Raw genomic sequence first — 14,510 nt, forward strand, 5'->3', positions numbered from 1 at the left:
TAGCAAATCTTTAACAAGAACAGTCCACAACACCCTCCCTTTTCAGTTTCTTTGGTAACTTTGCAGGGGTAAGGGTGATAGAGGTTGCCCTTTAAACTTCCCTTTGGAAGATCTGGACAGCCTGGGAAGGAATAACAACTTAACTCCTCTTAACCAGAGAAAAAGACGACTCTGGATATGGCAAGGGCTTTTTTTTTTTTTTTTTTTTTTTCCCTGGGCTGGACTGAAATTGAGAGGGGAAAAAACCACTGGTCAGTGAATAAGTTGCTTTAGCTGGTACGTAGAGGTGACCTCAAAATTGGGGCATGTGGTTTAACAGCAGTTTTACAAAATGCTGTATATAGTCATGGGGTTCTGAACTTTTCTCACTCTTCTTTGTGAAGTAGTAGTCCAAACAAAGCTGTCTTCACTGACCTATATTACAGACAGACGTCATGAATTCAAACAGACATCAATTAATCTAATAAGTACCATGCTGAAATCTTAAGAAGAGGAAAGCTACATATTGGGAGGAAAATGTTTCCTCCAGAAACCTTGCTGTAAATACAGAACATAACTCTGACCTGGAGGAACCCTTGCAGATACTGTGACTAAACGTGCCCTCACAAAACTAACAAAAATCCAAACTGCTTTAGGGTAAATAATTAAGAATAGCCAGAACTCTTAACAGAAAGAACAGCTGCAGAGCCACCCAGATTAAAAAACTCTCCTGTTTACTCCATACATTGTTCTAGTGAATGCTCTTCTGCTAAGATAACTTCTTTTTTGTTGTTTTTTCACTTCAAAGAGCAGCTGCTTGTCTGAAAAGGCCACCCAACCAACAACCAAACTGCCATATGTAACCATGATGAGTCAGAGAACAGAATAAAGTTTGTCTCAAAGGACTGTGAACAGACCAATTAATCAGACCTTCCTTCATCTTATATCACCCCTAACTTCACTGAACATCAGTCCTACATAAGGAGGTTATTTGTGGCTCTCCAAAGGAGAGACAGAGAGAAATGGGTTTCGAAGATGTTTGGTGTACAGACTAAAGGAGAGCTCCAAGGCTGAGCACTGAAATAGGTTTCACCTTTCACCAGGACAAATCCTATCCTCTCCTCCTTATTAATTAATCAAAATAGCAACACTTCACAAAACCACCTCAGCCTGAGTTCCATGATGATAAAATACAGCTTTGAATCCTGTACAGATCAGAGTCCCTGACTCAAACAGTGATAGAATCATAGAATTGTTAAGGTTGGAAAGGACCTCTGAGATCAAGTCCAACCGTTAACCTAACTGCCAAGTCCACCTCTAAACCATGTCCCTAAGCACCACATCCACACGTTTTTTGAACACTTCCAGGGACTGTGATTGCACCACTTCCCTGGGCAGTCTGTTCCAATGCCTAACCACTCTCTCCGTGAAGAAATTTTTCCTAATACCCAATCTAAACCTCCCTTGGCACAACTTCAGGCCGTCTCCTCTTGTCCTATCACTTGTTACGAGGGAGAAGAGACCGACCCCCACCTCGCTACAGCCTCCTTTCAGGTAGTTGCAGAGAGCAATAAGGTCTCCCCTCAGACTCCTCCAAACTAAACAACCACAGCTCCTTCAGCCGCTCCTCATACGACTTGTGCTCCAGACCCTTCACCAGCTTTGTTGCCCTTCTTTGGACACGCTCCAGCACCTCGATGTCCTTCTTGTAGTGAGGGGCCCAAAACTGAACACAGTACTTGAGGTGCGGCCTCACCAGTGCCGAGTACAGGGGCACTGTCACCTCCCTGGTCCTGCTGGCCACACTATTCCTGATACAAGCCAGGATGCTGTTGGCCCTCTTGGTCACCTGAGCATGCTGCTGGCTCATGTTCAGGCGGCTGTCAACCAACACCCCCGGGTCCTTTTCTGCTGGGCAGCTCTCCAGCCACTCCTCCCCAAGCCTGTAGCGTTGCATAGGGTTTTTGTGACTGAAGTGCAGGACCCGGCACTGAACCTTGTTGAACCTCATACAATTGGCCTTGGCCCATCGATCCAGCCTGTCCAGATCCCTCTGTAGGGCCTTCCTACCCTCCAGCAGATCAACACTTCCACCCAACTTGGTGTCGTCTGCAAACTTACTGAGGGTGCACTCAATCCCCTCATCCAGATCATGGATAAAGATATTAAACAGAACCGTTCCCAACACTGACCCCTGGGGAACACCACTCGAGTGAAATGACACAACCACCTTTGGGGATTTCTGCCTTCAATGAGGTAAAAAAGGGTCACTAAAAGAGGATGAACAGGAGCAGGAGGAAGGCACTCAACATTTTGCAGCTGTATAGGACACTGCTTACATTTTTCAAGTCTTCAAGAATAACCCTTTTAAAGAGCTGGGGAAGATATTTCTAAGTAGGAATTAAAAGGTCTGAAATCAAACAGAAGTATCCAAACACATTCAATATGCAAATCAAAACCATTTTGTTTGTTGGCTTTTCAGTTTATCCTTCTTTTATGAGCTGGAACAGATTGCATGGCAGACAAGGAAGAAACATCACATACATGTTCTGTCAAGTTTTCTGTCCCTCCCTTTGTGGTCCTGATTCTCATTGCTGAAAGCAGGACGAGGGCTGCAGCTAGTGTCAGGAGTAGCATTTCTGCCTGTTTTCATTTCTGCTGTGAGCTGAGAAAGAGTCACCCGGGCTTCTGTGTAATGTAAGAGTGCAAAGTATTTCATAAAAGTTTGGTTTTCTCAAAAGCAACTAGGGAAAGCCTCATCTGAGTCTCACAATTCCATTCAAATATCCATAACCTCAGAAACATCTTAAAGCAACAACTACTACACGACTCCCTCCCTGATGTGGCACATCAGATGCAGCTCTAAGTAACCTTCCTGCTGCAAAGTAGCCTTCATCATGTTTTGTTCATTGCAATGGGCATCACACAACACCAGCTCTCCCACCAACCCTTGTCAGGTCTGGGGTCCTTTAGAGTACTTCTCCAGTGCAGACTGGTCAAGGATGCTAGCAGCAACATCATGCTTCCTCAAGGAAAAAGCATATTCCAAATTTATCAACCTAATCAAAACTTACCTTGTCCTTCAGTCCTAGAACAACTTTAAACAGTAAAATAAAGAGATTTTTACTAAGCAAGACTTACTGTCAGGTTTCCAGTCATAAGACTGGGAACAAAACAAGTGAAATAAAATACACCTCTGGATTGTATTTAACATGGTTCCTTCAGTCTCTCTCACCTAAGAGTTCTTCTAGCCTGTCATCTCTGTAGAAAGCTAAGGATCATGGTTTCACAGCCTGTCACTACCTGGCAGGTCACCATCCTCTCTTCTGCTAGACAATTCTTCTCAAGCACAGCAATATGGCTTCCTGCTTTCTTTCAGCATAAATGAAATATTGTTTTCTTACCTAATAGATTATAATCACAGCTGTTAAAGTATGTCTTGGTTTTACTGTCCTTCCCCAGCATGCAAGAAGACTGTATGTGTTTGTTCCACCAAACTCTTCCCTGCCCTCGTGACCTACTACATATTCTTAAAATTTATGTATGGCATTCTTAGCACATACAGACAGCAAAGCTTTGACATCTCTGGTCACATTACAGCAATGCAGAAGACAAATTTAGAGGCAGGCTGAGTAAAGTAAGCTGTCTCTTCCCATACACTCCATTACAAAACCCTCTCACAGCCAGCTACAGAAAAATATAAATTAAGAGCTGACAACTAAGCTGTGTCTAGATACCATAGCAAGAGTGTTCTTCAGAGTAAGTGACATGCTTCAAAGGCAGGCTTGATAAACAGTATAGTGTTCCCTTGCTGGAATACACTTGACTTCCATTCAGCTGTCAGATGAGGATTCCCTAAAACATTTCCAAGGGAAAACAAAGGGAACTAGATTTCTCTTTGGAGGTGGAACAGTGCTGACATGCAAGAAGGGATCTATGTCAACCCAGACAGGTGCAGAAGAGTTAATGCTTGGTGATCACGTACGTGTCTTTGGGGTTTCCAACAGAGGCAACTCTTGCATCAGTTTAATGATAAGCTCACAACTGCTTTGATTCAGGACAGGCAGTGACAAATCACCTGTTTCCACAATGTGTGCTGGTACTTTGCTCATTATGACCAATACCAAGAATACAATGATGAACGCCAGTGTTTTAACATAAATCCATATCAAAACCCATGATCCCACAGAACATCTAGTCCTTGCAGTAAATTGTATAGCCAATTAGAATTAGAACAAGACTAATTCTGTTCCTGGTCTTAAAGCAGTATTTCTAACCTCTTTAACTGAAGCTTTGGGAATAATCAATGCTTAGATAGCCCAATCCATTCAATTTTCATAAGTTATTCAGAGAGCAAGAAGGTCTTTGTAGGAGGAGGGTAACTAGAAACTTAACAAGCTTACCAGTGCAGAAACTGGCCATAACTAATTTATCTCTGAGTTTTAGAACAGTTTTCTGAAGGAAGAATGTGACGTGCAGCTTTTTATATGCTCTTCTCCCAAGAGGATAAAGCAACAGGAGGGCCCCATGTCATTTATGAGCTTATAGATAATCCCTGAATTGGGTTTTGCCACTAAAGTAAATTTAGCCTTCTGTGAATGCAACAACTGTATAAATTTTTGCTCAAACAACAGTTAATAGAAACTTGTAAAGTTAACTAGTTGTAACCATATCCACCCCAGGAAAATAAACAAACGTACATACATACATACATTTAATTAGGTTAATGCTACTGTTCTGAAGAACTACAAGCAAAGTAAGTGTTCCACCTTACAGATATGGAAGGGAAGAAAGAACCGAGCCTTTTCTTATAGACTTCCCAGTTTTTATACAACTAGTTTGGCTGGTTAAAAGAACAGAAAATGTGCAAACCCAGTCCTAAGAGGAACATATCAAGAAAGAAATCAATCTCGCACATACCAGGCACCTTCATGGACATTCACTTGAAGAACAAGAAAAAAAGTGTTTCCTATTTAATATGCACACTAATTGGAACTATATGTATTACAATCTTTTTTTGGTGGAAACTCATATTGGCTATTATGGTATTGTGCTCAGAATCAAAAACGGGCTGAAAAGCTTGTGAGTCATTCCTTTTTGCTTTTAAAATATTTGTACATCGACTTTCTGCCAAGAATATGGAGAACCCCTAGTGTTTGAAGATTTATTAATAATCTCTAGCAGTCCAAAAAGCTACTTCTTTAGAAATTCTTGCAAGAACGTTGTCCAGACATACCAATTCTAAAGCACATAAACTTAGGTATCTGCTGCTTGAATTTTTGTTGCTGATATTAAGGAAAGCACTTTTTTCTCTTCCAAACAGAACAAAACTCCATGTATTTACTGCACACTTCTACCTTTTCTCTAAATACATTATCACTGTTTTCCCTTATATGCTCAGTAAAACCGTTTTTCCATGAACATTTCTTTCTTATGAAACTGAACTTGCTGGGGCAAACAGTATAAAACTGCTCTAAACAATGCCCAGCCATTCATATTTCTTGCTTTACATTCTTTTCCCACATGGTTTGGTTCATAATTGCTTCCAGCTTCAGGAAACTGGCCCTTTTAAAAGCACCAAACATAAGTTTTTGACTTTGTTTGCGCTTAGCAAATCACATAATGAATCAGTTCTATCTAAGTAACCAGTAACTTTGAGTTCTACAGTCTTTATCTTCTTCATCGACTGAGGTTGTATCTAACACAGGAATCCCAAAGTTAGATAATGGAGACTCATGTGAGAAATCCTTACGAGAATTCCAAACTTGAAAAAAAACTGAAATGAGCTAAGAAGAGCAAAACAAAAAAACGGGGATGGCAGTTACATCCCACCCGAACGTGGGAGGTTTGATGGATGAACAACAAACAGCCCAGTAATTGAATTGCTGTGAATAGCTAGGGTTCATTTTCTTAAATATTTGAAATGCTCAAACCATTAGTACAGATTGGAAGAGATTAGGTAGCAGGACATGAATTAAAAGTCAAAGAAAAATCTGAAATGAAAGAAAAATAAATAACCAACTGCCAGGAAAATACTGATGTCGTAAAGTATGCTAAGCCTTGCAATAATCTTTCAGAAACAGCATCAGGTTGCTCTTGCTTGTGATGGCCAGAATACCTCCATTTAGCCCGTGAGACACACACTTATTCCTGCCTAGCCAGGACAGGAGATCGTTGGGACTTCTCGCTTCTTTTCTTTTTTCCCCCTCAGGATCACAGGAATACAAAAAGACAAATAGGAAGGGAAACAGCACAAAGAAATCCCACAGCAGCAGGCATGGGGAAAGTCCAGCATTCCAACATGTTTATTGCTTATTTTTACAGCGCTTAATGGCGAAGTACCACACATAGACACAGTTTCAAAGCAACCTCCCACCCTAGAAACAAAATGAGGGGAAGGAGCTCTGTTTCAGTTCTTCATTATTGAAGCTCTGAAGTAAAGAAATTTCAACAAACAGAAGTAACCCAATTTGTGTGTTTCCCTAGCCCAAACTCCCTCCATTTTTACAGTCTTTTCAAAGTCTAGATCAAGTTTCGTTTGCGTTTGCAGGGTAAAGGTTGTTATTTCTTGCCCTTTTTTTTCCCCAAAGACTCAATTTCTTTCTTTTTCTTTTTAAAGTGAAGTTTGAAATTATCATGAATATTCAAAAAAAAAAAAAAAAATCTTTGTTGTACCTCACAAATTTACTCTATAATATTGGAAAAACATGTAAATACACAGTATCACAAAATGTCTAGCAAAGCACAGAGCCCACTGGAAAAAATATTCTTCCTTTTAATTAAGTATTGCCTAAAAATTCCCAAAGTACACAATATAAAATATATACCATACATTCTATAAATACAGTATATTAACTATGTTAGTATTATGTTATTGTGGTCAATCATACTGATTTCATAGTCATTTTTCTAATTGAGATAGCAATTTTTTTTGCCTGTTTCTACCTTTAAAAATATTTACTTTCTCTCTCAATTTAATACATTATAATACCCACTATCTTTTTGTTTAAGTGAAGAATGATTCCAGTAAGCTCAAGCACATCATCTAACAGTTGCAAAACTTTGAGGGAGTGGTTTTTGCCCAGTCAAAGTCAAACCCTGGGACACTTCCTCCATCATTCATCAGTCGAGATTTTAACATCCAAGGTTTCGAGCTGACCGTGGCAGCAGGTGAAAAAATCCACCGTCACTCAAGGGGAGCTTTTTTCCTGGCTGTTGTTTAGAAGCATCAAATCACCAACCTAATTGCTGAAATACCTTTGAAAATAGCTTTTGAAGGATGAGTTTGTAATGAGGACAGAAGTAGCAGTCCCTAGCTTCCATCTCACCGAGCAAATGGTATGCTGGCAGAGTAAGGAAAGCTGGTATAGAAGCATGAGGGCAACCAACAGAAGGGAAGAGTCCCCAGATCACACGGGTTATTACAAAAAAGGCGCTTTTCATGTGTGCAAGACAAGTGAATCTACACTTGTAACATGCCAAGGCATAATCAAAGTAATTGTTAAGGTGACTAAACCAAGCATTCACAGAATAGTAAGTGACAGAATAAAGAACAACCATGCAACCTTCAGTTGGGCCCACTAAATATGCGTTAAGATACTATCTATAATTAACTACATGATCATATGCTGATCCTCATTGAATTCAATGCAAACATAAGATCTGCTCAGAGAATGATTCAGAATTTGTAGTGAATGAGACTCTTGTTTCTAGGACCTGGACAGCCTCAAAGAACTACTACAATATAAATATTTAATAATAAAAGCATGCAACCCTTTGCCAAGCACAGATGTTAGCAAGCAACTGCAAATCTTAGCATTTGGTGGCACCTAGTAATCCACTGGCTGAGTCACTAATGTGATTGATGGCCTTAAATTTTTCAGGAACTATTGGCCCCTCCAAGAATTAAGACCTATGAATTATATCGTATTTTTTGTATAAGTATGCTTCTCTACACAACCAATAAATGTGGGATTTTATTCTTAAGGGTTTTAAAATGGTATGTGGCTCTGCTGCTTGGGGATCCTCTTTACCTGGGAGAAACGGATGCAACTGGCCTGTTTCTATACTTGGGGCGTATTTTGTTTTGTTATTCTAATTTTGGTAATGATGTTATGGTTGGTACAAGCATAACTAAAAGATAAACTCCTCTTGCACAGATCTTTTTCACTAATCTGGTCCCGAGCAGTCTTAGGTCTTGTTTTAACTAAGGAAACAACTAATTTATGAACTATGTTGCTTACAGATGTCCTCAGCTTTCCATTCATCCTGTAATTTGTGAACAATCCCTACCTGGATATCATCCTGTTTTTTAAAGCTAAAGACTTTCCAAAGAAGAGTTAGCCTAAGCACAGGCAGCAGAAAGAAAGCATCTTCCATTTTGATATTCTCCTTTTTGACAAGCTCAGAGCAACAAAACATCTGGTCAGAACCAGTCATTTCCATGAAGCAACTGTGCAGTATCTTTAAAACTGGCCATCCCCTTCCAGGTGAGATTTCTGGCCATACCAGCCTCCCTAATGCTATAGCAAGGCATGCCTCATGCAGTTCCCACAGAAAACACTTCTCAAGTACTTCTGACAGCTTGTCTTTCCAAAGTGAACACATCTGGTTTCATTACCATGAACTCAAAGAGAACCAGTGAACAGAATCATTACGTTGCTGTAACCACAACAGAATGTATTATACCTGAATAACATGGTCTGGACATCTACAGGGTAGAGGACACTGAAGTAGTAATACATGAAAAAATTAAAGATGAATACATAGTAGTGTGTCCATTTGCCTTTGCATGTCAAACATTTTTCTCTGTATAATGTAATTTAAAATGCAAGTCAGAGCACTGAAGTTTTAATGCAGATCTACCTTTGTAGAAAATGTTAGTCCTCCAGGTCATTAGTTTAAATGACATCAACTAACATAGCCAGGAACACACTTTGAACAAATGAAAGATTAAGGAAAAAAAAAAAAAAAAAAAAAGAGGAAACTAATTGTCACACTAGACTTGCACATGCTGTCAATTAAGTGAACCCTATAAAGTTATGATCTACTGCAAAATTCCACCAGAACAATTATATCACAACAGACATAATTAAATTATTTCTGCCAATAAAGTCACCAGTGCAGAACATATTATCCCTTTCAAGTTCAAGCAAATTTTTTTTAACCAGAAAGTGCTTCTATGATGGTACCATCTTGATTGAGTCGCAGAAAGCACTGAATTCAGTGTGTACTTAGAAAACGTAGTTGGTACCCTGACCACACATGGTGAACTTGTGGAACAGCAGCAAATTCCTCTAGGCTGTCATCCATTTTTATTTCAAAATTTATTTAGTATGTTTTATGGTATTTTCATCTTTTTTTCTGGCTCCCTTGCTAAAAAAATCATAGAATAATTCAGGCTGGATGGCACCTCTGCAGGTCATCAGGTCCATTCTCAAAGCAGGGCCAGCTTTACTTCCACAGAAGAAAAACAAACAACAACACCACAAAAAAGGGAAAAAAAACCAAACTAAAATCAACAAAGGGCAATTACAGGGAAAAAAAAAAGTGATTTCACCTATGTATAGTACTTGCTTTCTTTGCTCCTTAACTTAACCTCATAGTATTTATTTTAATCATGCTGATTTTATTACAAGCCTTTCCAGAAGCTAACTTTATGGCTTTGAAAAGCAAATATGCACATTTAAGGTGCAATATAAATATCTTTTTTTTAGAAGTAGTCAACAAAATCTTGCTTTAATCAAAAATAATGGAGAGATTTTATCATGAGGGGATTTTAATAAAAAAAGTTCTAGGGTTTTAGAGGCCCTCCAGCAGGTAAAAACTTTACTTGTCCTCAAGCTAAAGTATAAAAAGGAGCAGGCCATGTTTCAGAGCTGTAATCGAAGTAGATAAGTCAGCAAAGAAGAGAAAAAAAGCACAGAGGCTTGAAGGGGAAGGAAGACTCAATGGGACTTGCTAAAAGCAACAAAGAAAAGGACAGTGAACACAGAAGGAGGAATAGGAAGAGCAAAACTGAAGCAGTGGTTTGGACACAGCACAGGCTGGTATCCAAACCTGATATGCCAAAAGTGTGTGGACAGTCAATGTGTGTGTTCAAGAAATTGGACATTATAAGATATGCAAAGTAGTCTGGAAAAAAAAACAAAAATCAGACTACTTAAAAAGTTAAAAACCATTCTTCCCTTACCAAGACCAAGAAGTTCATTCAAAGGTTACTTACCCACTTCACAATTTTGGAGTAATCTCTTTGCTTTGACTTCTACATGTATAAATTGGAGATAATGTATCATCTCATCCCGAAGTGTTGTAAGGGTACATACACTACTGTCTCTAAATCGCAAGGATGTCCCAATACAGAAAATTCAATCAAGAAAACTGGTAACTGTGCAACAAGCACAGGTTCCAGACAGCACGCAACAAAATCCGCACAGAACGCTACATTAAACGAGACCACAAAGAAGCCTTGACCAGCTATTCATGCAGTAAACGCCACCCTTCCTGCACACTGAATAAGATACAGAGCCTTTGGTGGGGAGGGGGGGGGGGGAAATCAATATTCCTTCTTTCTCATATGTATTCTTCTACAGTACCTTTTTGCCAGATAAATTACTATAGTTGAGTTTATGTACACACCTGCTTCTGTGAAAGAAGCTCCTACCTAGAGACTTTCTTGTTCCTGCAAACGGCAGTTCCCAACACACTTATGGGGCTTTTATTTCATTACAGAAGCTCCCAAGCTGCTCAGGAAAACTAAATTCAAAACTTGAATGTTACACCCTATAAATACAATGAAACTTTCTAAACATTAAGGATGTTTTTTATACTAACATGATACATTGTACAGGGGATGCATCCCCAAGTCATTCAAAGCCACTGGATTGCCTCAGTACCTTTTTAAGTAGTAGAGGCAGAAGGTTTTTAGTTATCTTTTTTTGCTCCCAATACCAAAATTTCTGCGGGGCTGTTGACCTCAGAAATAGAGTCACTAGTGACCCCTAGTGTTAAGAAGTTCACTCTCAATTTGCCTGATTTATGGCACAAAGCATGACGAGTATTATCATTCAGCACTTTGTCGTTCTTCTGACATAGCAAACGGTCACTGCCTTGTGTTGAGGTTCTTTCCACCCCAGTTTACAAACAAAAACAGTAGTATCCATTTTTAAAGAAACAAGTGGAACGGAAATATGAACTTCTAAGCATCCCAGTACATTGCAGATTGACAGTCCTCCTGCTTTCAAATGTTGAATACATTTTTCCTCATTTGGAAGATTAACAGTAGGATATCTAGAGCAGACTGACAGTCATGGTTTCAGGTGGACATTTACAGCTTCTTGATCAGTCATTAAGGACTTAATGACAGTGAACCACAATCCAAGCTGGCCAGCAAAGCCTAGTGTAAGGAAAGAAGTCACAATTGCCAGGTTGCTGCAGGACTTGGCTGTCCCAGGTAGAAGTGCATAGTCCAGTGAGCCAACTGCCCAGGTGACACCAAAGTTGCTTACAACAGAAATCTGTAACTATAGAAACAAAGAAGAATCCTACTGTTCTACTTACAATTTTGAGTCCAGGTTCAGGAGAAAGCCCAGTTTGTCATACTCTGGAAAACAAAAGCAAGGAACACAGTATCATAAAAACTGCAAGTGTCTCCCCTGCAAAAGGCACCAAAATCAAAAAGCAGCAAGTCCTTATGGAAGGGCAATAATTATTTCTAACTGAAAATAGCTATATCGTAATTTCCAGTTGCTAGCAGCTGTTATCACAGATTATTGTTACTTCAAGGTATTCCCAAATTAACATTTCTGAATCTCCGGGAAATACTACAGTAAGAGAACGCATGGGTAATCATTAATTTAGAAATCACTAGAATTAACCAGGATATCTGTAGTCATAAAAACAAAGTGCTACCGAAACCACGCATGCAGTGAAATACAAAGCTCTCCTGCTTGCCGTAGAAATCATTTTGCCAGTAATTTGTATGACAAATGCTCCTTCTAGGTCCTGACATGGTAGAGCTTTGAAATTTTTCTTAATTCCTTGTATATTCGAACGGAGAACTTCGTAATCAAGCAGCCCTTCTTCAAGAGAAAGTCACTCATGGTGGCAAAAACGCTTCAAGTTCAGGTGATGTTGTTCAATAGGAAACTGCAAAGTCACAGTTTATGCCACAAACAGGGAACAGCTACAGGAACAAAGTTATCACTCACAACATCTGTAACTCTTGTATAAAGTAAGCTTTGCATTCTGCATCTTTGAATACATTGTGATCTTGTAAATCCCTCCAGAGCTTAATGATCAGGATGTATTAAAAGAAACAAGAAGAAAAAAACCTCTCATAGCCTTTTAGAAAGAGCTCAGTGGAAATAGAGAAGTTTGCTTTCCTTATGAAACACCACCAGAATTTCTGCTGCAGTAGTTTACCTAACAAGATCACAAGCTTTTCATGCTATCACTGGCAGAACAGGAAAGCCTAAACACGTACCTAAGACAAAACGATTGCAACAGATACGTCAGTGTAAACTGTGCCATTGATTTCAGTCTCATTAAGTTTTAATTCCTGAGCCAAGGGAAGAATTATGTTTGACATAACTTAGGTAACAGAAGTTGCAGAACATGTGTGCACTTGGTATTGGCACGTACTACCTGTTCTCTGCCAGCACCCGCGTGTCACCCACCATCCCTGTTGTACTCGATGTTAGAAATGCACCTGTGCATCTCTCCTCCACCTTCCACATACTGACAGTTGTGTTTCCCCCATGTGCTGCTTTCCTCATAACATTCTCCCAGTTTATTCCTCCTACAAGAAATTATTTCCTGTCCAACCTTAACTCCTCCGCATGTAGGATTGTACATAGGAAGGTATCCATTCTGGGAAAAAAATACATGCCTTCAATTTTTATTAACCCTTCCTCCTTCCCAAAACAACATCCATACTGAGCAAACAGCAACAGAGGTTTTGGGGTTTTTTTTAAACATCTACAGCCACTGACCAACCTGTCATCAGTCTTATCCCATTCAAGCTAACATTCCCTTCTTCCCAACAGGAAATACAAGAAGAGGAAATGCAGCAGGAGATACATCACCTCATAACTACTACATCATCCTGGGCTTTCTACTAAGTCAGCACTTTATGAGCTTTGCAACCAAAGCACCAGAAAACATATGCATACTAAAAGCCGAGTGCCACAGATGACATACCTCCATTGCAATGTTAAAATGTCGGAAGATTTACCTTCTGTTTGTCACATGCATTTCACCTTCCCCAGGTTTAAAGTGGTTACTTTTGATGTTCACTGATGATTACTAACAGAGGTATAAAGTAATCTTGTAAAATTATATATGTCAACTATCTCACAATAGGAACTTTCCAAAAAATGTATGAAGTATAACAAAACAAAACAACATTTCTGGTTTCAAGCTAGAAGCACAGGTGTGTTCTTGATTTTCAGTAGGGGGTAAATTATCCTTTCAGGCTGTAACATCAAACCAGAAGCATCTATGCTCCTTCCTCTTGCTAGCTGGTGAAATGTGCAAACTACTGCAGGCAGAGAAATGCTGCCCTCACCACAGGCCATGTCACACTCACTGGGATTTCTGGAAGTCACAGCGTTACTATTGGCTTGGAAATGAATCTCTGTCACATGCTGCTCCCCCAAGAAAGACACTAGGAGTCTCTAAATTACAGATTCAAAGTTCGCATCCTTTTTAGCAAAAAATCAGAGTCTTGTTACAGCCTTCCAATGTCATTTAGCTGTATTGCTATGAATACAGGGGCCACAAGTCACTGTGACACACAACAGCGCAGCCCACATGCCAGCTGGAAGCGGTCTGGATTCACAAAAGACAGATAAAACCCCAAATACCTAGAGAAAGCCAAACACACATAGCCCAGCTGCAGAAAAAGGCAATCCTTGTCTGGAGTTATGTATTTAATTTAAAACAAAATAAAACACAGACTCACTAAATCAAAGACAAGTACAACTGAGTCTAAAATACAGTATGGTCAGGGTGTGATGATCGCACAGCTCACTGCTAGAGAAAGGGGCAATCCCACTCCTGCCCTTTCGTCCCTTGAAAATACTGGCCACAAGAGCCTGCCTTGGCACTCAGGTAGCCTCTCCGAGCCCTAACCTACAGGTTGCCTTCACCTCCCATCACCTTAGTTTAAAGCCTTACTCACCAAGGTAACCAGCTGATACAGAAAAACTCTCTTCTTTTTCATGGAGTGAGATGAAGAAGTGCTAGAATATTAGAGAAAAACAGGACAAAACAGCTAGAGAGAACAAGGTAGAAATACTCCAGCATCTCCACCAAGAACTAGCTGGGACCAGATGGCCGTGTTAACTGTGGTTTGATGTTGGCCTCTGCCAACATCATCATGATGCCCCCCCGTGCGAGGGTGTCTGTACTGAAGCACAATGTAGAGCTACCAATGGCTGTGGTTCTGGAGATCTAACCCTTCAAATCTAACCAGGTTGGTAGGTCTGATCCTGCTCAGGCCATGTCTGACATGCCAGTCTCCTGACAAG

At 39.9% G+C, this 14,510-nt stretch overlaps 1 protein-coding gene across 8 annotated transcripts in view; it reads right to left on the bottom strand.

Moving 5' to 3' along the window:
• The window catches only part of ST3GAL3 (ST3 beta-galactoside alpha-2,3-sialyltransferase 3), a 203,813-nt gene that overhangs the window by 126,234 nt on the left and 63,069 nt on the right, over positions 1-14,510 (bottom strand). For all 8 annotated transcript variants that reach the window (XM_087733941.1, XM_087733939.1, XM_087733945.1 and 5 more), the window contains one exon: positions 11,539-11,581. In XM_087733941.1, coding sequence (XP_087590067.1) covers positions 11,539-11,581 — 43 coding nt within the window. The remainder of the gene's footprint in view (positions 1-11,538; positions 11,582-14,510) is intronic.

Source organism: Nipponia nippon, unplaced genomic scaffold, assembly GCF_047370975.1.
Source record: "Nipponia nippon isolate SJK-2023a ecotype South Korea unplaced genomic scaffold, ASM4737097v1 scaffold_5, whole genome shotgun sequence".
NCBI lineage: Eukaryota > Metazoa > Chordata > Aves > Pelecaniformes > Threskiornithidae > Nipponia > Nipponia nippon.